We start from the raw sequence: 26,867 nt of genomic DNA on the forward strand, positions 1-26,867 counted from the left end.
GTGTGGACAGTTTAATATCAGCAGCCTGTTCCCATTCAGGTACAAGCTGCAATAAAATGTTTCATTATGGACTCAACTGAGAGCAAGGACCCCTCATTACAGCATACAGACATTTAAAAGGATACTTGTCACATGCACAATTTAATTTGCTCAAGTTTTTTGCAAAGCACTGCCTATCCTTTGCCTTTCACATCACTGCTACTATGACCCTGTGTACTGCATTCAAATTACATTACCAAACCGGAAGTTCGACTTTATTTCATGACCATAATGCTTTCTTTAGATTTTTAACACAGATTGGGGTCTTGAGGTGGAATATGAAACTGCAGTAGTTTGTCGTTGCTACATTTACAAGCCTGCATACAACAAGAGAAGACAATGTGCCTATGTATTTGTGCTGTTGTGCACAAAAATTGTGTGAGATTATTTTGTCCATGGTCAAGGGTGACCTTTCAGTCACAAGTCTTAAACCACATCCATATCATGGATGTAAAATCTTTACAGTACAACAATTCCAATTCCATAACAACTGCACAACTCATCTGTGAGTTTGGTGTTCACTGGTGTGGCACCTTTATTAGTTATAAAGGATAAAAAAGAGTTTGAATATTTTAGATTAATTTGGTTTAATTTAAGCTTTTATGAATGGACTTCAATGTATTTAACACACCCCGATGAGTTGTAGAAAGTTTGCACTCTGCTTTTGTATGATTGCTGTTGTTTGTTGTAAATAAAAACAGTTAAACTAGACGTTCAGAGAAAGCAGTGTATTAATGTGCACCAAAAGATTATTCTAAAGATCTGATTTTCAAATCAACATGTCAATGTGCCAGATTAAGTGGCATTTTCATCTGTTTTTCCTTGCAGGCTGAGTTAAAGGTCTTTTAAGCAGTGAAGTAGGTAGCAACCATTATCATTCCGACAACACCTGAATGCATCACTAGTGCAGGTGGCTCAGGGCGTGGCTTCATCTCAGAGGACACGGACTCGTCTGCGCATGCGCCGAGCCAGAAAAGTGCGTTTTAGAATGATTACTGGTGGCCAGCGGAGAGACAGATTATACGGCTCTACACAACTGTTGTTTTAATCCCCTGGGCGAGGAGATTTAGCAAAGAAAAAACACAGGTTTTAAACCCAGCAGCCATATTGTATGGAAAAACGACGGAAAGACTCCTCTTTTCAGAAAAAGTCGTGTTCTCCCACACCTCTGTCAGGACTTTTGGGGAGTTTAATTGTTTTTCTTACTGGCGGTGGGTTTGTGTCGGACAGCTAGCTTGCCAGCTGGCTGAGGAATTCAGACATTTGGACTAGTTTTGAGCCATTTTACACAATATTGTGGTTGTGTCTTTGGGTGAAAGGTGTTGAATTAACCGTCTGAAAGATGAAGGACCGATTGGAGCAACTTAAAGCGGTGAGTAATGTCCAGGAAATGTCAAGTTTCCTTACAGTGTCTTTTTTCTTTCAGTGTTTTCACTTTAATGCCCCCCTGTAAAACGTTTCTCATATTAAGAATTTGGAGGTGAAGATTAATATTATTTTACTACTTTTATTATAACTAAAACACCTGACACATAACATGCTTATCATTTGAACCACTACAGCACCATGTGATGACATAACTCATCCGGTGGATGTAGTAACACTGCAGGTGGAAAGTGATTTAAATCGTTCAGTCACACAGATATCTTTTTTTTTAATACATGCTGCCATGTTGTGTGATAATGTCAGAGATGTTTTGTAATTAGTGTAATTGTTATTAGTTGATCTGTATCACCAGATGTTCTTTTAAAAGTAGTATATTTAAATTGGTGGTCCTGATTCCTACAATGGGATGTTGACCTGTGTATATTAAAAACTAATACACTTCCTCAGCCTTTGCATTGGGAAGTCTCAGCTGAAATTGGCAACAGATGAATCACTCATTTTCAGTGTTTTAACAGTTGCCATTAAAGCTGAAAACACTGAATGACTATTAGAGTTCTTGATCAGTGGAAAATTAATCAAAGATTTTCAAGTAATTTTTCATGCAAAAATGTCAAAACGGCTGCTTTAATGTGTTTTATACCAATGCTAATTGTAAATCTTTGGGTTTTGGGCTGGTTGACAAACAAAAACAAGCAATTTTAAGATGTCACCTTGGACATCCTGGGAGATTTTGATGAGTATCTTGAAGTATTTTATAAAATTTCATCAATTAAGTGATTGATCTACAATAAAATCATTGCACCTGCAGTCCAAGTACTGCTAAAAAACATGTTAAACTATCAAAAATATATTATTTATGGTGCGTAGAGAGTTGTAAAATGCATACAAGATCTACAGTTGGGATGGACTGAACCAAAATGATCAATACCCTTTTATATTTAGCCATCACAACCACATTGCAAATCTTATCCAGAAGCAGACGTCCAATCTTAACAAACTTTTCTCCATTCAAGCCCGAGCTAATGACAGTGAACACACTTTCTTGCTGCCCATGGGGGTGAGGCCTAGATCCAGTTGTAACCCAAGTCGGGATGTGTTGCCATAGCTACGTGAAACTGCTGGCCAAATATTTGCTATGTTTCACGTTGCAGTGTGTCCCCCCCGGCGTCCTGTAATCTCACACAGCTGGCTTCTTTTCAGGGAAAGGAAGTTCAGATAGCAAGTGAAGTGGGCGAGTCATTTGTTGGGAAGTTGACGGTGTCTACAGTATGTTAACACCTGTAAAACAAAGTGCAGGTTGCCTCCACGATCTCACTAGTGTTTTTCCAATCTGCACTCCTCTTTCTTTATCTTCTTAATCTACATTCACCCACTGCCTTTATTTTCCTCTTCGAGTTTCCTATCTAATGTTTAACCTGCGGCAGTAATCTAGGCTGTATATTGGTGTGTGTGTGTGTGTGTGTGTGGGTGTGGGCATATGTTCATGTTAATGTGGCGTCATGCCTTCACCGGTGTAATCACATCACCTGACAGACTGTAGACTTTGGAAAAGAGGAGCAACAAGAAACGCTGAATTGTAGTTTCACCTAGAGCAGTGGTCACATGTGATGGCTCACACTGCATGCTGTTAAAATACTTTGGATACAGTTGCTCAGTACGTTTAAAAAAATGCCAGTAAAGGTAATAAAGTAGCCATGTTTGCTAACTGGACGGAAGTCTTCTGTAATTCAAGCTCGCGGTTTCACTTCCCTCGTAGTATTTTCAAACGTTCGTTCAGTCAGAGTCATATCCTCCTCAGTTCTGTGTACGGTGTTTCCCCACACTGTACAACAGGCCTGTTGGGATACTGTTTCTTCACCACTTCCCCACCTGGCTCAGATATCAGCACAGTGAATGGAGAAAGCTGTAACTGAACTGACATGACTTCTTCTGTGGCACGTGGAGTTTTAAATCCCATGTCAGAGTTTAGCGTTGCATTAACACAAGTCCTGATGGAGTATTTTGGCTTCTGTCACCATGCTGCTGTAAATCTGACCCCAGGTCCCTGTCCCGCTGCTGTTGTGGCTCGTGGCTCATTTTCTAAATCATCCCGTGGGAAAATCCAGAGCACAGGGCTACAACTAACCATTGTTTTTATTATTGATAAATCTGCAGAGTATTTTCAAGATTCATAGGTTGGTCTATAAAATGTGAAAAATAGTGGAAAATATAAAATAACATCATAATTTCCCAAAGCCTTGCTTGTTTTGTCTAACCAACTCTCCAAAAATACTTATTTATTGAAATTATACAACCAAGCAAATCCTCAGAGATGATTGGCAGAGACTAGGGTTGAGGGAAAAAATGTATTCTTAGATGCATTGTGATTCACTTTTAAAAGATTGTCTTGATGCAGAAAAGTCAGCAATAGCAAATTTAAAACCCAATTCTGCACATTATGATCGCCTGAAACAATTTTGTTGGACCGTGCTGTAGCCTATGTTTCTCACGGCTTAACCATAGACTTTATGAAGTAATGGACATAACCACTGTGATGTCAACCATTGGTTTGTGGACTTCTTCTCTCCCTCGACTGAAGGATTTTGTGCGATGCCATTTTGGATTTTTGAAGCCAGAAGTGACCATATTTTGACAAGAGGGTGATAACCCAAATGCTAGCTGCTACTTTGTTTAGGAAGGTTCATTTACAGCTATGATTAACTGTGATAATGCTATCGCTAATGCTAATTTTCGCCCGTGAATAAAAGGTTAAAAACCATTAAAACAAAATGTGCTTTTCAGAAAAACTGATCATCTGACTCTGTAGACTGTTTAAGTTAAAACAAACACTGAACAAGACTTTTTTGGCCAAAATGTACCATTAATGTCATTAACTGAAAACTCACTGTAATAGTGACAGCAACAGTTATGCCTACACTTTGTGAATCCGGGGTTACACCATGGTTATAGAGAGTTATAGAGACCTAAACCGTTTTTTTGTACCAGGCTATTTATTTCTGCCATAAAGTTGGACGTTGTAAGACGAAGGTCTTTGGGGATTGAGTGGCTTCTGGAGCCACCCTCAAATGGCCGTTTAATGAACTGCAGTTTTTGGCACTAAGCGTTTGCTTCATTTTTGCAATGGAGCTGAGCCAACTGAATGATAAAACATAACAGATGTACACATGTGCCTCATGTTTACACTCTAAGCTAAGCTACTTCTTAAGTCTTGGTGAGGATTGCTGATCGTGAGCAACCGCAGATTAATATAATGTGATCTGAACTTCCTGGTTCTTGGAATGCTGGGAAATTTGTTAGTAGGGCTGCCCCCGACAGAGAATTTTCCTAGTCGACCAATAGTCATCATTTAGGACCATTAGTCGACTAGTTGCCCGCATGTTAACGATATTAATTTAATTATTAAACTATATATTTTGGGCGGGGCAACACAATGGTTTGAGTTGAAGGTGTGAGAAAGAATAGTATCGGTAACATTGTTAACACTGTGCTACATTACAGAGAAATACAAAACCGTACTAATGAACCTTCATTAATATAGGCCTATATTTTATCTACAAGTGCACGTCACACACTGAGCGAGCCGCCTGTTAATGACGCTGTCGGCAAAGCAGTAATGATTGTGCTAACTGGCTAATGGGCATGTAGCTACTGACATGTTTCAGATGATACGTCATGTTTGTAGTTGACGAATGATAGACAAATGTTTGCCTGCAGAGTTTACATATCACTTTGGGTTCGTCCTTCACCTTCTCAAAAATGATCCCACACTTTGGATTTCCTGCCCGACATGTTATTAACTAGCCTGTGGAATAACCACAGGTACCAGCCCTGTAAATTAACATGACTCCTAATGACTGCTGAGCATGGCCACTTCCTGTGTCTGTCCTTTTAAACTAAATTCCCGCATGGTCCAGTCATATAGGTTTTGATTTATTTTGACAAGGTGCAGCTCCTTATAGCATTTCACTTTTTTTTTTCTGTGACTAAGCGACCAATGAAATATTGCCTAATGACCTCTCTGGTCGACTAACGTTTGGTTGAGGGGCAGCCCTATATGTTAGCACACGTAATCCTCCACTTTGCACATCTCTTCTATTTGCAACTACTATTGTGTTAATAAAAGATATTGTAAAGAACTTCATCAGTTTATTTTATTTATGAATCAGTACAAATATGATTTTTTATAAAAGTAGTGAGTAGTCACATAGTGAGAAAAAATAAATCATGTAAAAATCAGAAATTTAGATGCATCAAGATGCATTGATAACCACTTTATAATTGCATCTTTGCCGTTTGAAACGAACTGACACTCTGAAAAGATTGTGTTTTGTTTGTTTTAAAAAAATAAATGACCAGCTCATTATGCCTATTATTTTCTAACGATAAAAAACTAATTGACTAAATGTTACAGCTCTCTATTCTGCGAAGGTTTAGCCTTTACACCCTTGACTCTTTCAACTGTCCTCTTTCTCAACCTTCAAGCAAAGTGTGTTGTCCAAGAGTGTTTCGTCATTTATGATCCTCAGAGGCAAAGTCTGACGGTTAATCACCTCCCAGTTTCTTTAAGACGACGGAGTGCTTTATTGATATAGCCTTGGGTTTACCCTAACTTTCCAAACAGACCAGTACAACAGTCTTCAATTCAGGCTCCTGTGGATCTGTGTGCTCAGAGAGCCAGTCGGTTTGTTATGTTCGCGCGGCAGTGGATCACTACGTCTGCTACAGTGTAAAACCTCTGTCTAGTCATTGCCTTATTGAGGCCAGTTATGCAACAACATGACATATGGTGCTTTGTATGCAGAATAAGTGTAATTAAGTGATTTGAATAAAAGGAACAAGCCAGCGTCCAGGCTAACGTATCAGTCATTCATGCACTGATGTGCAGTGTGTGCTCTATTTTTCTTATTCTTTTATTTCATGATTACACAATCTTCATGTAACTAAGCATGAGATTATAGCATTTTGTGGAGTTTCATAAAAAAAAAAGAGAGAAAATCTAATTTGCTGCCTCATCGTTCACTCTGTCAGTCAGCATTTTGGCACATTTGCACAGAGTGGCATTAAATCTACTTTGTTCACGGTTTATTTATTTATTTCTCTAAAAATAATGAGTAGAGGATGGGCGGTATTTTCTATTAGTACCGGACAATATTGGAAAAAAATGCTGTTATTGTGAATCTATTTCTATAGAGCAAACATGCCTTTCACACACTAGATATCTCACAATGCTTCTTAAAAACTAGCACTAATCATGAAGGGTTGCACCGTGCATTAAACACCTCCCCACCCCCATGTTGTAGCAGTTATTTGATAAAAGGTTTGATGTTTTATGAATGACGTTTTGATCTAAAACGATAAAGCAAGTCTCATGTCTTCAAACAGTAATATGCGTTTCCAGGTTGAGTCACATGATGAGCAAGTGGGTTTAACGAGCAGTGTTGTGAAAGTTTTCTTCCTGACTTAGCTAAAGTAACTCCGCCTGACTGTTCCTGTCAGTATCAAACTGCTGTTTCATAAAAGCGAGTGCCTGTGTATGTAGCCTTTGTCTGTTTGGGTTGTTAAAACATTTGTTGCACACGTCCATCCCTTTCCCCTCATTTTTGCTGAATGAGAGACACTGGAAGGAAGTGAGCGCTTGTTCTTATCTCGCTGCTGCAGAAACACTGTGTGAGGGAGCATAATGTTTTAGGCCACAGGGCTGCAGCTGTATGCTCGATGAATAAGTCAAAGAAAGGTCTAAAAACAAGCAGTGTGGGAGTGTCCAGGGAACTCTGTGTTCACAACTGTTGTTAGTTACAGCAGCCTGAACCAAATAGGCTAGGCTGCATTTGCAATTCAAATTTTAGATGAGGGGTAGAAGGTTAAGGACTGTGTAAACCTCGGCACTGGACGTGCTGTTGCATTAAATGTAAGATCCCAGAAGGGCTGCACCTGCTGAATATTTTAATTATTGATTAACCTGCTATATTACTGTCTTTGTCATTACAAAGTGAGTAAAAAAATAGTAATGCTCATGATCTCCTCAGCCCGAGATGATGTATTAATGTATTAAAATGGCAACGGATGCACAATTTCGGATTTTTTTTGCCAGTAAGCTGATATTTTCCAACTCATTTTGGCTGATTGCAGATGCCTGTACTGATACATTTACATAGTTTTTCCACATTATTGCAGAGAGCACCAAGTCACTCCTTAAGTGAAATTAACATATTATACTTAATACTGTTATAGTGTACCTAATGTAAGATGCAGACGTAAAAAAATACAACCCATTCAGCTTAGATCACATGTAAAACATGCCATACTTATATTTATGCTACACTTTCAAACAATAATGTTAAAGTCCAAAATATATGACTAAAGTTGGCATATGAGTCACCACAGTCCCTCCAGCTTTTTGATTGTGTATTACAGTTATATTTAGCTTGTTGTGCTGGTGTTGTAAAATAACGTGATTGTACTGTATGTTCCATGCATAGTTGTGTGAACATTCTGATTCATTTCTTTCCAAGTGTCCACAAATAATATGCATATTAAGTTTTTCCTCCCATTTTATTTTGCCTTTGCCTCTTGTTGCTCATGACTGTCTTCTCCAACAGTGTAAAACGCTGAAATTTGGTGTGACACTTTGGCATTACTACAATTCTTTAGGACTTGCACAAGAGGATGAAGGTCGTTGCTGGTTTTCCTTCCTATTTTACAATTCTGAATGTAACTTCTCATTTGTAGATATTGGAAGAAGTGAGATTGTAGTAAATGGTGAAGTTGCCTCAGAGATCCAGACAACATTACTCCATTTTTTTTATTAAGACATTGTCCAAAAATGGTCAGTCCCTTTCGTGCCCATATATGAAAAGCTGTTTCATGTTTATTCGGGAACCTGAAACCATTTGCAAAAAGGTGGTCTAAGTGGTCAAGTTACACTCATATGGGAAAAGAACAATGATAGAAGCTATTGGAATGTATTTCTCTATATTAGGTCTGATCGTCATATAGAGGAGCACTTTTTTCTTTTACTCTTTTAGTATTTGCACCTTGAAATACAGCAGGCAGAATTTTGAATATGAAAAGGGATCAAAGATATTTTTCTATGATTTCAAAATTACAGTAACATACTTTATACATTCAGGGCGTGTTCACACCAGCATAGTCTCGGTTCGATTAGGCAGGGAATGGTGAAAAATTTCACACCTTCATTTGGTTTGGTTCACTTTCACACTGCACTTTTTAAAGTGGACCAAACTGCCTGGAACAGAGAACAGAGTAAGTGTATTTGGAAGTTAAAGAGTAATTATTTGTACAGAAATGAAGTGTAATATTGATATCTGTTCAGATTACTAGATTAAAGATTGAGGCAGAGTCAGGTGATATGAGAGAGCAGGGAGGTCGACAGGTGTGTTGGCTAACATGTTCCATGCCTTGACTTTAGTCCACGCTGACTTTCTCCAGGAAAGTCAAGTGTCCAGACTTCAGACTCTGTCACCCGTTACAACATAGACACACAAACTGCCAGGCTGCATGTCAAGAGCCCAGTCGGCCGGTAATGCTCTGTAGACGCATTTGTTTGTAAAATGCAGAAGTTATTAACAGGGAGGGAACAACGTGAGCTTATTGTCCCTTTCCACTCATTGTTTCACTCTTATTTCCTCCGCCTAACTCCGTCACAGCGTAGCCCTGTGATGTGTGTTTACACTGTTCCTTAACTGTGGTTTCTTTAAGTCAGTTGAAACAGGTTGAGTTCCTGGAGCCCGGCCCTCGTCCTCCACCGTGTCAATATTCACTGGCAGTGCTGAGCTCTTTGTGGCCAACCTGCAGCACTGCCCTGTGTGTACTGACTTTAGCTTGTGATATATTTATGACTTCAGCGGACTGAAATTTTCTGATAGAGGTTATTGGGTGTAGGCTGATTAGGGTCAGACAGATATTTCTGGCTGATGCATCATGCTGAGCTGCTAACCAGGAAGCAATTTCATCAGTGTTTGTTCATGGTCTAAATGCTGTTCTCCACTCTGACAAGAAATACATGACCAGGGAATTAGAAATTAGTCAGATTCAGTCATAGATATTGGTGTTATTGGCCTATAAATACTCAGACTTTCTTATAAGTGGATCATAGCAGTGTTGATCATTTTAAACAATATTATTTGTAGCTACATTTTCAAGACTTGGGGCTGGGTATCAGATCTCAGTACTGCATCAGTTTGTCCCATAGTGTCAAAAACGATCAAGTTTGGCATTGAAGTTTGGTCAGACTCTTAGTTTTACTTGTTTTTTGACTTTCTCTTGTTCTTTGATTATTTAATTTTCTTGTTTAAATGATAATTTTGTCTATTTCTGACTTTATTTTAATGGGCAAAGTTCTTGCTCAGTGTTGAGATTATTAAACTAATAGTTAATCTTGTAAAAGACAGTTTGTTGCTCACTTGTTGAGAGCGATATGAGAAGATTGACACTAATCTCGTGCCTGTACTGTGAACATGAAGCTACAGCTGGTTAGCTTATCTTAACACTGGAAATGGTGATACATTCAGCCTGGCTCTGTGGATGGGTAATAAGATTCACCAGCACTTCCAAAGCTCACTGATTAACACTTGACATCTTGTTTGTTTAGTCTAAATATAAACCAAAGAGTAAAAACATCAGTAAAAAAAACAGGCTGTAGTTTTATTCATAGTTATGTCGCCAAAAAACGTGGATTCAGGACAACCCAAGTTAATATGCGACAGCAGATGTTACTAACGTGAGGTCTGCTGTGGTGAAACTAGAATTATCTAAAGATGACTATTAAAAGTTCATTTTAGATACTTTGTGCATTCTTACCATGTTGTTTCATAAAGGCTGTATAAATGTGGAAAATACAGTGAGAAATACCACTTCATTACCAAAGTTGGAATTCAAATTTAAAAAAGCAATGTGGGCTACAGGTAACAAAAGTGAAATGAAACAATTGTCAAATTGACAATCAAAATATTCCCTTTTTTGCAGCCGTGCGTACTTTGATTAACACGCCCAAACATGTCATTTATTACATAAAATATAGAGCGACTGGAGTTGATTGTGCCGTTTTGCGTCTTTGCATAAAAATAATGTTCTTTTATTTCTAAGTTTTCACTGGTGTCAGACTTATTCGACTGTGTGATCACAGCTTCCCTCTTTCATTCCTCCAGATACCCTCTTGAAAAGGTTTGGGTTGCCATATTTGCACATATCCAAAAACCTGTTGATACCAAAATTTTGATTAAGAGTCAGTCTTGGTATGTTTCTCCTCCTGAACAGAAATGTTGGCTGTTCTTTTGGGCCTGCATCTCTACCCCACAGCTTTACAAACTGTTGGCTAGTTGGTTTGTGTATGACGTATCCATGACAACACAGAGCTGCAAGACACCATGTGTCGCAAACTGTGGTAAAAACCCTACACGAGATGCATATTCTGAATGAGCTGTAGACATATCCAAAGAATGCTATTAACATCCGTTGGCATATCCCACATGTCTCACTGAAAATTCTACATTTGGAAAAAGGGCTATTTCGGAAAATCCAAATGGATATGGTGTTTACATGACCCGTGTCAGATTCGGATTATCGTCATAGTCGGAATAATGGTGGAATATTAGTGTGCATGTCAATGTAGCCTGAGAGTCACTGGTTGCTCAAGCTCACTCTCCTGTCCATTCATATTGAAAATCATGAACATGAAATCCAATTAGTATGAATGTAAGAAAATAATTGTTAAATTAATGCAAGATAAGCATGTCGTTTGTTTTTGTGAACGGCCCAATTGTGCGTCAGTTGAAATGTTGCTAACGTAAGGTTCTCCTTTCCTCTTGTAAAGGATGGTCCAGTGTATCCTGCGCTAAAGGAGATAAAAAAGGAAGCACTAAAGCACCTTTCCTTGGCATTTCAATAATTCGACCAGCTCTTATCGTGAATAGTTCAGGGTCATCTCACTCATCTCTACCGAAATTCAGGTTTTGCATTGACTCCAGTATCAAAACTGTGATTAATATCTAGCCTTACAATGGAAATAGGGCGTTCACAAAGCATCAAAGACAGAAACCGTCAGGCTCACATGCTGTCTGATGTTTACTGGCAGGGCTGTGAATGAGTTTTAAACACAGTTGGTTTAGAGTCACGTTTTGGCTTCAGGCTGATTTGTTTAACAGGATGTTTGTGTAATTGTTACCAATGTAGGGTTCTGCGTATTTATCTGGGCTAACCACTGAAGATAAAACTGCAACACGGCCGTTGGATTGTTATCAGTTTTTCGGTAAATGTAAGTTTGTTTGTAGAGCACCCACCTTTCAACACCCAGGCGATTTAAGTGCTTTACATAAAACCTACAAGGCATTAAAAGAAGATATACAGGAAACACAGGGTGATTAAAAGCATTTAAACGAGATGTAAAAGAAACACAAGGTGATTTTAAAAAGATGTGTCAATAGGATTTAAGAAGTTCACCCTGTTGAACACTGAGTATTTGAATGAACCTCCAATGACATGCCTTCTACTTTGAGCCTCAGAAAAACATGTAACACCCTTCACACATTCTCCCTGGTTAGCTGTAAACTCCTTGCACCACTCTGATACAGCCTTTACTTTTATTCTGTTAGACGTGTGATCAAGATGACGACGAGGTGGAGATCGCTGTGGATAACGCAGCCTTCATGGACGAGTTCTTCTGTCAGGTCAGTGGTTCGATCAGTGTGTGGGGGCCGTGTGCACGTCTTCACTTATTATTGTGAGGGCGTCATTTGCTTACGTTTGAGATTCATGGTGTGTTTGTTTGTTTCAGATCGAGGACATCAGGAACAGTATTGATAAAATCGATGAGAACGTGGCTGAAGTCAAAAAGCTTTTCTCAGTCATTCTGTCTGCTCCCACATCAGATCAGAGTAAGATACAAGCTTGACTTCCTGTACCTGCCATTTTGTCTCTCGTCTGCAGATTCATTCACCCCCACCTACCAACTCAGGGTCATATTGAGGATGTTATTCTTACCTAACTCTTTCTAATATTTTTTCTGTACAAGCAACATTTGTTTGAATTTTTTTATTGCCTGAAGTCAAATTAAATCAGGCGATTAGGAACATAGTTTTCTTGAAGAGAAACTTCATTTAGAGCATTAAAGTAACGGCAATCAATTGTTTGCTGTGTGGATTAATGGCATCCTGAGCAGAGAATGAAGTCACGCTACCTCTGTGTGTTGTAATCCAAGCTTCTCTGCTTGTTGTTGTGGTCAACAGTCCAGTGGCGTGTGCATGTTAGTGTATTTAAATCCCTGTGTGTGCATCCCACTGGTTGGCTAACCTCCAGTGCTCTGCGTTGCCCTCATATGGTGGTTGATGACACTGTCCAGATTCATGGCGTTGTTGCAGGAACATAACACCCACCCTCCAGTTCCCCCCAGGTTAACACCGTTAGTTCTGTTACCACTAGTGCCATTATTATTACTATTTAGGCTGTTGGCACCATTAGCTGCTAGCCGCTGGCTCAGTCACCTCTAAGTTGAGAGCCGTGTGCAGACAGTCCTGGCTCAGGCTCTGACTACTCATAGATGTGCTCTGAATGTCGTGTAGAGCTCCTTTAAAGCTGTAGTTCGTAACATGTCAGTCACTGTCCATGTGCGGTCAAACTAGGCAGCGTTGGTCAAATATGAATCAAGATTCTGTAACTGCTTTGCCTATTTCTCACCTCAGATGTTTTCAGAAACATATTTTAGCACAGTATTTTGCTGTAAAATGAGAAACTTGGGTCTGGTTGGTGGGCGGTGCTCAGTCGACTGCTTCCAACATGGCGACCGAGTCACAGACTTTCTCATTTCACAGCTAAACAGTGCACTAAAATATGATCAGTGCTATCTAGTTTGACAGTTTGAGCGAAGTTCACAAGCAGTGATTGACAGCTGTGTTAGAGACTCCTCGGCTCTGATTGTTTGTTTTCGGTGCTCCGAGGTCGATTCTAGTGAATGCCATTAGGAGCAGTAGGAAGATGAGAAGGGCCGTGTTTTTTACACCGACTAGCTGTCTCATGTTGTTCTTGACAAAGTTATTTTAATTAAAGTTACCAACTGTAGCTTTACAGCAACATTTTAAAAATATGTCAATTAATGCAGCCTCACTGGTTTGAATATTTCAGAGAATTAAGGGATAGCATTTTTAAAGATGGCAGATCTGTCACTGGCATCATGTAAATGTTGAAACCTGATTTGACGACATTATCAGTTTATTAGAACTTACATCAGGTGTGGTTGTCTCACTCCATTGCTAATGTTTTCAGCCGTTTATTGCTACATGTCTCTTCCTTCCCAGAAACACAGGATGATCTGGAGGCAATTACCAATGACATCAAGAAGATGGCAAACAATGCAAGAAACAAACTTAAGAGTGAGTCTGACTAACACTGCCACACACAGTGCGTATGTTTGATGGATTCGAAATGTTGCTAAGGAATCAAACAGTGTGCTGTGATGTTGACTTAAAGCTGAATCATAAATCAATATTTTCCTCCCAGCCATCGAGAGGAATCTGGAGTCAGAGGAGCAGGAGAGGGTGTCGGCTGACATGCGGATACGTAAATCACAGGTAAATGACACCCCTCTGAAGTTTGTTCTGCTTTTTTCTCATATTCAAATTCAACAGGCTCATTGGCAGTGACCATATTCACATACAGGACTGCCAGAGCACTGAATAAACGCTAAAAATTAATATATACATTCAGAACATTCTGTGCTAATGATTTTTTTCTTGTCGTCTCCCAGCATGCAGTGCTGTCCAGGAAGTTTGTGGAGGTAATGACGAAGTATAACGAAGCCCAGGTGGACTTCAGGGAGAGGAGTAAAGGACGCATCCAGAGACAACTAGAGATCAGTGAGTGATGGCCATAAAGTCATGTGATGGTCCCACGATCTTCTTTGTCATTAACTGTTTTCTTTTCCTTTCCAGCTGGAAAAGCAACAACAGATGACGAATTGGAGGAGATGTTGGAGAGTGGCAACGCTGCTGTGTTTACTGCAGGGGTAAGTGTGTGTGTGTGTGTGCACATGCATGTCTACCATTTTTAACAGTGCCCTAACACCCACTGTGCCTTGGCACTGATAGTGATGTGGCTGAAGTGAGAAAAAAGTTGTCAGTTGCTCTGTGAAACTCCAAACTCCTTGTGTCAACTGGTTAAAGATTAGCTGTGCTTGTAATCTGTCCTGTTGGACTCAAAGTCAGTGTGCTCTCTTGTGCCTTCTTGAGTGCTCCAAACCTCCTTTCACACACTAACTCACATCCAGTGGGCAAAGACTACATTTTTTAAACAGTTTGAAACAGCACAGTCCAGCTGGTGACAAGCCTCTCTTTCAGTACAGTTTGGGAAGAATTTCTTGCACAAGGATACACGGCTCAATTTGACAGACCTGAATAAACCTTACCATAAACTTAAATAGAAGGGGTAACTCATTTTGTGTGTGTTGTGCACACACTAGTGCAGAGTCATAATGTGCCTGGTGGAATTGGGTGATTGCTTGGCCTCTGGTATTTCTCGTGAATTGCTCATTCAAATAAGGTCATACTCGACACTGTGCTTCCTCTGGTCCTGAGTAATACATCTGCCATGACATAGTTGAGTCAACTAGCAGTGCTAGAGTATACGTGTCATTTTGGTGCAAAAGCTCACACCAACATTTTATGGCCTCAGTTAAGTCAGAGCCCGATTATTTCCAGGAGGGTTGATTCTTGCATCACTGATGCTTGAAATGTTTGAGTTTGCTACAGTGTAACGTCTCCAGTCTCTCCTTATCCATCTATTCTTGAATGTAGCGAGTGATGGAGAATGAGCTGTACCCAGCATGTTGTTCAGCAGTGTAAAACTTAAAGGGGTCCCCTCTCAAAAACACTACACAATGTGTACGTAAGGCACTACTAATAAATATGTCCTGTAGTTTTAAGAACTTGCAGTCGACACTGTACTTCCTAGGGTCCTCAGAAATATACCTGTTAGTGTTAAGTCGATTGGTTGAACAGTTGTCAGACAGACAGGGAGACCCCGTCCATTTTAGTTAGATATTTCATATAAACAAAGTCTAACAAAACACAAGATAACTTGAGTCAAAACTGCACAGCACACAATGACAGTAGCACAGTGATACAACATTAAGTAGTTATGACTTCATGTACATTGTCCTAGAGAATTGAATTTACACATTTATACATTTAATTTGTTTTCGTTTTCTGAGGTGCGACCCCACTGTAAGATTGGTGTAGCCCTATTGTATACGACAAACGGGAGTTCCATGTGTTATTCAAGGACACTTTGACATGTTGACAAGAGGAGACAGGAATCGAACTGCCACCCCCGCAATCATTGAACCACAGCTGACCCATATATCAAAATTTTTTCTAGGCCAGCAAACTAACACGGGGTCCCAGGTTTTATAAACTGAACAGTCATTTCCTTTTAAAGCAGCTGTGACACTTCTCTTATGGAGAATTTTATGTATCACTATGAGCTGTACTCATTTTCAGTTCCTCCTGTCTTTGTGAGCTGCCTTTTTAACTAAGATGCAAAGTAAACCAGATCATGGCCAGTCTCTATTAAAAATTGTGGCATGCAGTTTCTGGAAAAGGCTTTAAAAAAAGAAGCCAGAATTTGAAAATACAGCCCTCTTCCTGCAGCTCTCCCCTTTCTGTCCCAAGCTTAAGTGCTGTATCATAGGCATCTTGACTTGCCTGAGTTTCACTTCTCATCCAAGAAGCTTCTTCAGGTCTAACGGACTGGCGCAGAGTCGCAGGCTTTAAACCCTGTGTGGCTGTGAGCCCTTACAGAGTCGTTGGGGTGAGTTCTGAGTTTCAGAATCATAAAGTTCCACATGATTTAAAGCCTGCGACCCCACACCAGTCCGTTAGAACTGAAGACGCCTCTTGGATGAGAGGTGTTTTCATTCATTTATCTGAACTGGTCCTGAGTGGTAACAATAAACCTCTCCTCTCGACAGATTGTGGACGCTGGGATCTCTAAACAAGCCCTGAGCGAGATTGAATCCAGACACAAAGACATTGTCCGTCTGGAAAGTAGCATCAAGGAGCTGCACGACATGTTTGTAGACATCGCCATGCTGGTGGAGAGCCAGGTACACTCCCCCACATCCACCTGCCCATCACTTCATCCACCCATCAACTACTTCACTCATTCTAAACATTTTCCTGTGACTGTGTTCGACTTTATTCAACTCCTTTTCTCCTCTTTACCTACCTTTCTTGTCTCCGCTGTGGTCTGACTATCAATCTGCATCTGTTTCCTCTTTTCCAGCTCCATGCCTTTCTTACACCTCTCTGTACTCTGTTCTGCCTCCTCCATCTCATCTCATCACCAACATAGATGGAACCAACATGAAAACGTTTAGTAAGATGTACCATTCAAGCATCATTTTAGACATCAGAGCAGAATTCACACAAGAATGAATACAGACACATATTGTTGATCATTCAGGCACTGTATGTCTGTGAGTACATAAGTCTAACCACATATTTCTTACTGCTTAAATCATGCTCTCTGAGGGAAAGGCTTGTTTGAGGTAAGGGCCACACTCCTGCTATTTGTCATGTGATTTTCCTACAAAACTCTTTCTTTTTCAAACTGTTTCCAGCTTTTAGTTTGAAGATGTTTGTTTAAATAGAAACTCAGCATTAACGTAAATATAAATGCCTCTCCGTGACATTTAAAAAAACACCTCCTCACCAAGTCAGTATTGAAGCTGCCACTACAAGGGCGAGTCCATCTTTGTTTTTTTCTGGGTTTTTCAAATGTGAAAGCCCACTCAGGATGTAGGTTAGAGCAGACATCACTGATACTAATTACTAGTAATTACTAATTACTAATTATAACTAAAAGGTTTAACCCAGAATTTTTGTTTGGGGCTGTATGAGGTATTCATCCATAGACAGTGTAATATTATTACCCCTTCACCCTGCTGTCAGACAGCCCTTTCTGATGGGGAACTGAAGCCTTTACATCGCTCTCTTCAAAGCCACCAGACTCCAAAACAGTAATATTATCTTGCAGAACACGGTAGTTTCTGGTCTACTGCTGCCTCTGATCGAGTAGTACCAACTCTCAGATCCGAACTAATGTGGTGTCCGCAGCTGTGCATTGCTTAGCTTCTATGCCGGTTAAGGGGTTAGAGTAATATAGCTAATTTGGAAGATCATTAACACACAGTTCTCAAAGAAGGCTTGAAAGAGGCCAGAGGGTTCAAATGTAACAACATAATCTTGGAGCGTGAGATGGATCGGTGGTTTTGCGCAGCGTCTGCAGTGATGAGGGGGCTGCGCCAGACTGCCATGGTGAAGAGAGAGCTGAGCCAGAAGGTGACGCTTTCGAATCACTGGTCCATCTCCGTCCCAACCCTCACCTATGGTCATGAGCTCTGGGTAGTGACCGAAAGAATGACATCGCAGATACAAGCAGCCGAAATGAGTTTCCTCAGAAGGGTGGCTGGGCTCAGCCTTAGAGATAGGGTAAGGAGCTCGGACATCCAGAGAGAGCTCGGAGTAGAGCCGCTGCTCCTTCGCGTTGAAAGGGGTCAGTTGAGGTAGTTCGAGCATCTGATCAGAATGCCTCCTGGGCACTTTCTTTTAGAGGTGTTGCAGGCACGTCCCACTGGTAGAAGGCCCCAGGGCAGACCCAGAACACACCGGAGGGATTATATATCTTATCTTGCCTGACTACGCCTCAGGTCTCGTAGGAGGAACTGGAAATTGTTGCTGGGGAGAGGGACGTCTGGAGTACTTTGCTCAACCTGCTGCTCCCATGGCACATCCTAGTAGATATAGATAGATCATATATAGTATAGACTTTATTGACAGTCAAATCCACACCGTCAACAGTGCTCATAAGAACGAAATTTCATTGCATTGACTCTCCTCAGATAAGGGATTGAAAATGTAATGGAACATCATCTTGAGGAAACCTACGTCAGGTCACGTGTGACAACATTTTTAGAAGGGCTTTGGAGGACCGTATTTGGACACTAAATCATGCACACCTTGACCAAAATTTGACTGTTTAGATTTAAATGCATGACGAACTCTACGGGGAAGCTACAGAATGATGTAAATAAATCAAAAAAGCAAAACATAATGGACTCTCTCTTGAAGTAACAGCAGAGGTTTTGACAATAAAAGTTCCAGAAATCTGAATATAAGAAGAACAAAATATTGTTCAGTGTATTTCTAGTATACTTGAAACCAGATGTATTACTGCACTGCTTAAACCAATGTACTGTACTGTTCTTCTGCTTATGAAGTGTTGCTCTGTATCTTATTGACTGTTGTGTGTTTTTCAGGGTGACATAGTAGACAACATAGAGCGGAATGTATCCAAGTCAGTGGACCACATAATAGTGGCTAAGGAACAGACCAAAAAAGCTGTAAGGCACCAGACCAAAGCACGTAAGGTAATGTAATATAGCCAACCCCAGTCTGCTGGTGACCTCTTTCTGTTTTTGTCTAACTATTATCTATACACATGTTTACACATTTAAACCACACAGTGTGCGTACAGATGATACTCCCTCACCCTGCAGACACACAGCCAATCACACACAACTGTTGCATTCTGTGTGCTTCGCTTTTTGTTTCTCTTTCTCTGTTGTTTCATGCATCTTCTTCTGTTGCTTTCCGTCACGTCTGACGCCGTGCGCCATGTTAGGGTGGAATGATTGACAGGATTGAGAGCAACATGGACCAGTCTGTGGGCTTTGTGGAGCGGGCTGTAGCGGACACTAAGAAAGCTGCAAAGTTTCAGCAAGAGGCTCGCCGTGTGAGTGACCACAGTCAGGAGGAGCGGTCCGGTTTCCCAAAAGCAACAGAAATAATTTTATTTTTCCAATTACAATAGAACAAAAATCATCCTGAGACCAATTTTATTCAAACTAAATACAATCTTGAGGATTTTTTTGTTTGCTTTAAAAAGCAGCAGAAAGAGCAGTGAAATAGGAAAAATTAAATGGAGTTGGACGCCACAGTTTCACAAGCCTGGCGTTAGAAAAAGAAAAAGATTCAGCACTGTAATCTGTCATTCTGGTGACCTTGAGTCAATGTGAACATGCACTTGGGACGGCAAAGATGCCTTCCTGACAGGGCTGAGCAGCAGTCGGTGGTTAATAACGGTTCAGGCAGAGAATAACACAGCAGGAGAAATTACAGCCCATTCAGGAATTTTTGCACAGCAGGCACTGCGTACACACAGAGCTCCTGCACAAACTGAAGGGCTTCCCTGGCTCAACTGTGAAGGCAGCACAATGTCACATAATCGGTAAGGCCCAGTATTGTATCTCTACTGTTAACTTTATGATCATCGCAACAAAAGATAAAATTATTATTAATATGGTAATTTCTTTTGAAGAGCTGTTAAATCCTCCCCACTGTGCAGTGTAGTAGAATCTGATAAGCCTTCAAACTCATGTATCTGTTACTCAAACTGGCCATCCTGGATTGCATTTCATATCTTTGGTATCTAAAACAACTCCACTAATGTAGCTCCTTGCATTTTATTTTTTTAAGACAGGGGTGTTTTCAATCTAAACAGCTAGTTAGTTTAAATCTAGCAAAAATCTTCTGTCACAGTACATGTAATTTTATATTACTGTAACGGTATATATCACAATACAGTAACTGTTGCGTAAATTCAATTAAGAAATGGTTTACAATAACCATTTCCGTTATAACAAATACAGCAGCCTCACATGAGACAACATAGTCAAAACGGTATGCTTCTTTTAAAATGGAAGCATAAAGGTTCATGAGTCAAGTGTTACAGATTTCTGTATTTAAAACTTCACTCTTCCTCCTCCATGTCTGCCTAAATCATGTTACCTTGGGAGGCAGCTGGATTCACAAGATCACAAGAGAATCACAAAAGAATTGAGCCCTGATTTGCTACAAATTCTGCCCAGAATAGCTCCCACAGTAGAAACGGTTTTGCCATGTAACTACCGGTGGACACATTTCTACCCTCACACAGTAAATACAGTCATATCGCTCATCTCTATTATGAAATAGATGAAAAGAATTCCACTTTAACACAAAGATGCTTTTGGGAAACCTGCCTTACAATATGAAGACCATCCCCACCATCAAGACCCTGATCTCCACCTTGACCCACTCCTGTGATGACTTGTGATGACCCCCTGACCCTCCTACCTGCTCCGTTCCTGAGCCTCCACCTCCCTGTGGCCTGCGGATCCCTGTGCTTTGAAAAACCCAGTGACCTGCCCGGCACCACGACCACCTGCTTACACAGACACATAACACACACTGACAGCTTCCACACTCTTTTCTCTGTCTCCTCTCTCTCTCTGCTTTGACCTTAACTTTGTCTTTATTTACAGCTTTCCATGGCTGCTGTGTGATTCTTTGGTGTTGTCTGTGTTTGAAGATGGCTTTAGGCTTTTAATAATAATAATTTGATTAACATTAAGTCAACACACCAAGACAAAACTGGTTTATCAGACTTTTGCAAGACTAGTGCACTGAGTTTGTTACAAAGCTACACGGAGAATTCATGATATTTGATATGTCCGTTGTTGCCATATATTATACATATGACCTCATACTGCTAGGACATACACTATATAACATTCAGTAGTGGATGTTCACAAATTAAGGATATACTTGTCGTTGTGTTCCACTGAAAATGGTACTAATGGTCCTGTATGTACTTGCTTGTCCCCAACAGAAAGTGGTGATAATAATCGTGGTTGTGCTGATCTTGGTGGGCTTACTAGCTCTCATAATCGGGTTGTCAGTGGGATTGAAGCACTCATGAGCTATTTGAATAAGAGGAGAGCTAAGGGTGAGTAACTCTGGAGCAAATAAGCTCTGTAGAGCCACAGTGGGTGTGGGAATGAAGCATGCTTTAGAAAAGGGTTTGCACACTCTTTTGCTCTGCGTGTGTGTGTTTTCTTTCTATCCCGAGGGCTTACTTGAGGTGTGTTTGTGTGTATTTGAAGTCCTTGGGTGTGTGTTTTTTCTTTCATTCTTGCGGTGCTCGCCTCTGGTGACTGCTGAGCAAACAAAGCAGTGCCAGAAGTGAGTTACAGTTTCAGCTGGTGTTTGGTCTGTGGGATCTTTTCATTGCTCATGTCCCCCGTCATAAACGCCATATTCTCCCTTTGTGTCTCTCTGCAGAGGATGATCATTATTGGTGCGGTCTGTGCTGTGGTTGTCATCCTCCTTATTGTCATCCTCTCCTGGACACTAAAACAGGACTGCTGTTTTGCTACCATCATCAGTTTATCCATCATCCACTCCACCCCATCCTCCATCAGCCAAAGAAAAACTCATACTGATCACTCCATGTGGATGTAATATTTTTAAACCTGCAGACGCAAGTGCTAGTGTTACATTTGACCTCTGGAAAAAAAAGAAGACCTGCAAGACATGATACTTGTAAAAACTTTTAGCCCAATCAGAACCGTCCTTCTGGTCTGTGAGGGTCTGTCTGACTCCTTCAGTGTGAGGATGCTCTGCTGCAAATGAGGAAATGACGCTAAAGCTGACTTGAGCTACAATAAATCTTGTATCTCTGCGGAGGGGGAAAAGGGAATTGAAAAATAACCGATCATAATGTCACTCCAGTGCCAACACTGTACATTTCATTGTCCAACATTTAATGCCAAAGAATCAGCCTGAAGGTCATCTGAAATTGATTTTAAAGTCCAGTGAGTTGGACTCTTGTGAAGCGCTGTAGAAGCACCCTTACTGTTATCTCTTGCCTTTATGAGCCTTGACACATTCTGTGATTGAAAAGCTAGCTGCTGTACGTTCACTGTATTTTGGATTTTGTTAGTTTTTGGGAGGAGTTCCAGCACTTTCACATTTAAAAATATGTCTTTATGTCTGTGATTATTAAGCTTAGATGATCCTGTGAATAATAGAATTATTATATTGCGTAGCCCTGAAATAATGTGGCTCTGTCTTTAACTGGAAGAGGATGGTGTGCTCACTTATGATTCTTCAGTTCAGAGAGCCCGGGGGTTCCTGATTTTAAATATGAAGGATGGTGATGATGGAAACACATTTCAATGACAGGTGGAGCCAAAAAAAAGACAGACTAGGTGGATAAACATGCACCTATTGCTTTAAAACTTAACACTGCAACATCTGGGAGAAATGCCTGGGTACTTGTTTTATATCTTTGCAAACCTGTGTCACCATCTTGCACCGTGACCATCTGTTATAATGCTTTAAAAACATGTTTTAATGCCAAAGGACATAAGGAGAGACTGGTAGTGACACTAGTTTCAGTTTCAGTGCCTGAATAGTCTAATAAGTAAGTAATAGTAATATATTTATTATACTTTTTGATGCTGTCGTTAATGAAGTCACACACACAGGATGAAGTGTAAAAGGACACTCTAACTAACCCTATACAAAGGTCTCCCTGATCGGTGGCTATTTATGACTAGTGTTATGTGCATTTCCTGACGTATTTTAGGTCTCATTACATTCTTACTGTAAACACACACCTCAGTTTCCAGTTTATTAGGTACAACTATGTAAAACAAACAGCCCTGCAATAAATCCCCTGTTGGTGAAGGTTTCAACAGCTTTATAGATTGTTACAACAGCCCTGAAATCGCTATGCCAAACCCACCAAACTCCATTTAGAAACCAGCAAAGTTAGCATGTATAAAGCCAGCATGTTTTCCCTGTTAAACATTTTTCATTCAAAGTTGACAGAAACAAAATAAAACTGTCTGGGTTCATCTTTCCAGTGTTTCAACAATCACATACTCTGTTGGCTGAAATAAACCTTTAATGCACTCAGCTGTATGTGAAAGAATGCTGACACTATACATGCTAAAATTACTGTTTATTTAAATGGAGTCTGGTGGGCTTGACGATGGTGTTTCTTGGGCTGTTTCTGGTTCAACAAAAAGGATCTGGCTCCGGAACAAAAAGGTCTATCTCTGTAGGGATCCTTTCCATAATGTTGTAAGACACAGAATAACAATCTGAGCCTGTCAGTGGCAAAACACAAGCACCTTTAGTGGACGTACATTGACGGTGCAAATTGCCCCTAGTTCTTACATTGCAGCCTGTTTGGCCGCTGCTGGCTGCAGTCTTCTTTCTCAATACTGGACCACTTTCAAAAACTGTTGTTCCCATTAGTTATTTAGACAAACACATGGTAGAAGCGGGTGCAGATTGAAAAATATTGAAGTTACCCTTTAATCTATCTCTGCTTGTAGTCTGAGATGTTGTATAAACCAGATGCAGGGCTGTTGTATTGGACTAGTTAGTTAGCTAGGTGTACCTAATAAATTGGCTTTGATTCTGGTTGGTCACCATCATTTCATTAGACCCTTTCATCTTGGTTGAGGGAATGTGTCAGACTGAGAGTTTAGTTAACTACAGAGCACATGTTGTCACCCAGAGGCTTTAATATGGCAGTTGAAGCAGGTGACTCCAGCTGTGCACACAAGGACTCTCTCAGGGGCACTACTGTCAGTCATTAAAGGGACAGGTATTGACCACATGCAGGGTTTTGTAGTGTAAGATGTCCCGTGCCTTATGAGCTCCACCATCACTGAGGGAAGTCTTTGTTTCTGTGAGACCACAGCCTGAATGGTTCCTTTTAACTCTGGTTGCACGGGGAGCACTTGAAAGTGAGAGGCCTCCCCAGCTTGCTCTTTTGACCACGCAGTCTGCTCTTTGGGCTCCTGCCCTCGACTGTTCAATCCTAATGCTTCCATTCAAGCCTTTTTTCCTTCACACACCACTTTAGCCACCAGCATGGGATGCAAGGCGAGAAGAAGGAGAAAACTGATGCTGTTGTACACTGTTTTAAATTAACAGATTTTAATGACAATTAAAGATTTTATGTTTTTTAATGACTGGTTGACTTGTGTTTTCTTGCAATCTCATGCCTGTCCCTTTGGGAGCGACAAAATAAATATGTGACAGTGTTCCCCCCCCCCCCCTTTTTGATGACTAAATGTTAAGGAAGAGCTGTGTGGATGCTTTTTATGGGATGTATTAGCTGTTGTCAGCAGATTCTTGATACAGCATGTTAACCACTGTGTTTCAAAGTGCATGTTTTAAAGTCAGGTGCACAACAAGTGTCAAAGAGGAGGTATGTTTTTCACCTTTCCTCTCTCTTTACACACAAACACACACACACCCTATTCTCTGTGAACCTTTGTTCCCCTTTTACTCAGTCATTTCCTCAAACCAATGTGCCCTTCAATGTGAATTGTGTGGCATTAAATTCCAGTGGATGCTGCTGCCTGACTTCTGTATTTGTTTTATTAAACCTGCAGAAGAAGATGATGATTACATTGTGCTGTGCCATCATTGGGATCGTTGGGTTCTCCTATCTCTACAGCTTCTTCTCGTAAAAAGGCTTAACACAGGTAAAGCACCTGCATCAGCCTGAAACACTATGACCTATGTTCTATCAAATTAAATGTTAAAGTAATGTCCTTTTTTGTCTTTGTGTAGTGTTTCCAAGGAAGATAGGGTCAAGAAAAGAAAGTTTCCTGAGGTGCTCCCCTGTTTTTTACCCTGATTATCATTTGAATCTGTTTTAAAATTTAATAAAAGGTTAAAAAAAAAAGAAAGAAATTGACCCACACCAGCCCTGCACACTTACCCTTTTATTAATAATTTAATTATTTCCTCGCTGTATGAAGTGTTTAAACGTGTTATAAATGTGTAGATTTTTCTCAGTCTGCCTGTTCATAATTCAACATGTGACTTATAACCATTTTGGACCATCCTGGTCGACTGTAGTCTGCCGCCTCCTGGTGGTGCATAGAGGGGACAGTCATGTTTATTATTATAAGGAATCTATTTCTAAGGATTTATCTAAGCTTAGTAAATATGCATGATGGTGTTTTTTCTGTCTTTGGGTCCAGACGTTCATTCATGCACAACACATATTATGCTCTGGTTAAAAATATCCAGTCAAGTAGTATTTTCTGACTTATTTGTTGTCATAATTTGAATACATTTGTGTGTGATTTTGTTGTGTGTGATCTGTCTGTATGCGTCTGTGCTGATGAAATGCTTGTACCGATGATGGTCTTTTCTGTAACAGCGGCTGCCACTCGCTCACTGGCTGTGTGTCAACCCAGTAAAGCCTGTTACGTAATAAAAGATTTCTGTGCGTTGTACCCAGTGTCTGTGTGTGCTTGGCTTCATGTGTTGGAGGGTTTGTACATGGCTCAGGTGATCACCTCTGGGTGCATGGAGGCAGACACATGTTTTACTCTCAGAGCAGCCTTTACTGTGTGTGCTGTGCAGATATGGCGATGCACGACATTACATCCGTGTATGAACGGCTTCCCTGACCTCATTTCATCCCCCATCTCGCTGTTCGTCCTAACCAGAGGCAGGCCCGGCCCATCAACACCCCGTGGGGCGGGGTTTGACACAAGGGCGCGCTTGTTTTCCTGCTTCGTGTGTGGAGGATAAGCGGGGATAAGATTAGATTAAACTCACTACAATATATTGGTCCTTTGGAGGACGGAAATTTAACATTACAGTAACACACAGGGACAGACAAGGTGAATAGGATGCAGGTAGGTAGAATAAATAGATACAGAATGAATAAATAAATTAAGTTATATACAATGAATTAACCGAAACCAGTGTACATATGCATGCAACACCAGTGGTGCACATTTCTGGTATTCCACCATAAAATGAAATGCTGCATACATTATAATGTTAGTATGCATTCATGCACAAAAAGCATACTGTGAAAATAACACGAAACAATATCTGTAACTACTTTTTTTTTTTTTTACTTTTAATTTTGAGCCTCCCTAAGTGACTGACGGACCATAAATTAGTAAATACATTTTTTAAAACTTACCCTTTGATGTTTGAAAGTTAAAAGTTAAAATTTAAAGACAAAATCCTTGAGTTGAAAAAAAAGTATTTCTCTCCCTTATTTTTTTTTTTTTTTTTTTTTAAATCTGCTGTAAAATAAAAATAAAATACAACCTTTTAAAATATACATGCCCCTTCCCCAAGCCAAAAATAAAAACATTAGACCCTCCCTAGAGCTTAAAAATCATTTGACATGCTTCCCCCTCTTTTTGAATCTCCTCCTACCTCTTAAGTAACGACCAGTCCCTTATTTCTACTTAGATATAATTTTCTTTGCTTTACATCAGTGTGACTGTAATGTTTTACAATTTACCTCCAGCTATCAATTAAGTATTTCTAATTCTGAGGGATTTGCAGGGGGTATTAATATAATGAAGATAGTGAATATTTCTTTGGGTACTGGTGGGGTAAGATGGGGGAAGAACAAATTTATTTTACTGAACTGGTGGATTAAATCTCAAGAATGCAGCATGTCAGATGAAATGTCACAATTCACTACAGCATAGTCATTAAATACATGTGTTAAGAGTGGATTTAGTGCCATATATACATATTTGA

At 40.2% G+C, this 26,867-nt stretch overlaps 1 protein-coding gene across 3 annotated transcripts; it reads left to right on the plus strand.

Moving 5' to 3' along the window:
* The first annotated feature begins 1,030 nt into the window (after positions 1-1,030).
* stx3b (syntaxin 3b) lies at positions 1,031-25,588 on the plus strand. Of its 3 annotated transcripts, none has more exons than XM_050042730.1 (11): positions 1,031-1,411; positions 12,036-12,110; positions 12,218-12,317; positions 13,734-13,808; positions 13,936-14,006; positions 14,183-14,291; positions 14,367-14,440; positions 16,403-16,537; positions 19,117-19,227; positions 24,734-24,826; positions 24,915-25,588. In XM_050042730.1, the coding sequence occupies exons 1-10, from the start codon at positions 1,382-1,384 to the stop codon at positions 24,809-24,811; spliced, it is 858 nt and encodes a 285-aa protein (XP_049898687.1). In that variant the 5' UTR covers positions 1,031-1,381; the 3' UTR covers positions 24,812-24,826; positions 24,915-25,588. The 3 variants fall into 3 exon arrangements, with proteins under 3 accessions (XP_049898687.1, XP_049898686.1, XP_049898688.1); XM_050042729.1 differs by lacking the exons at positions 19,117-19,227; positions 24,734-24,826; positions 24,915-25,588 and adding exons at positions 18,752-18,862; positions 21,145-21,261; positions 21,597-24,304; XM_050042731.1 differs by lacking the exons at positions 19,117-19,227; positions 24,734-24,826; positions 24,915-25,588 and adding an exon at positions 16,717-16,809.
* The last annotated feature ends 1,279 nt before the right edge of the window (positions 25,589-26,867 follow it).

This window comes from Epinephelus moara, chromosome 4 (genome assembly GCF_006386435.1).
Source record: "Epinephelus moara isolate mb chromosome 4, YSFRI_EMoa_1.0, whole genome shotgun sequence".
Taxonomy (NCBI): domain Eukaryota; kingdom Metazoa; phylum Chordata; class Actinopteri; order Perciformes; family Serranidae; genus Epinephelus; species Epinephelus moara.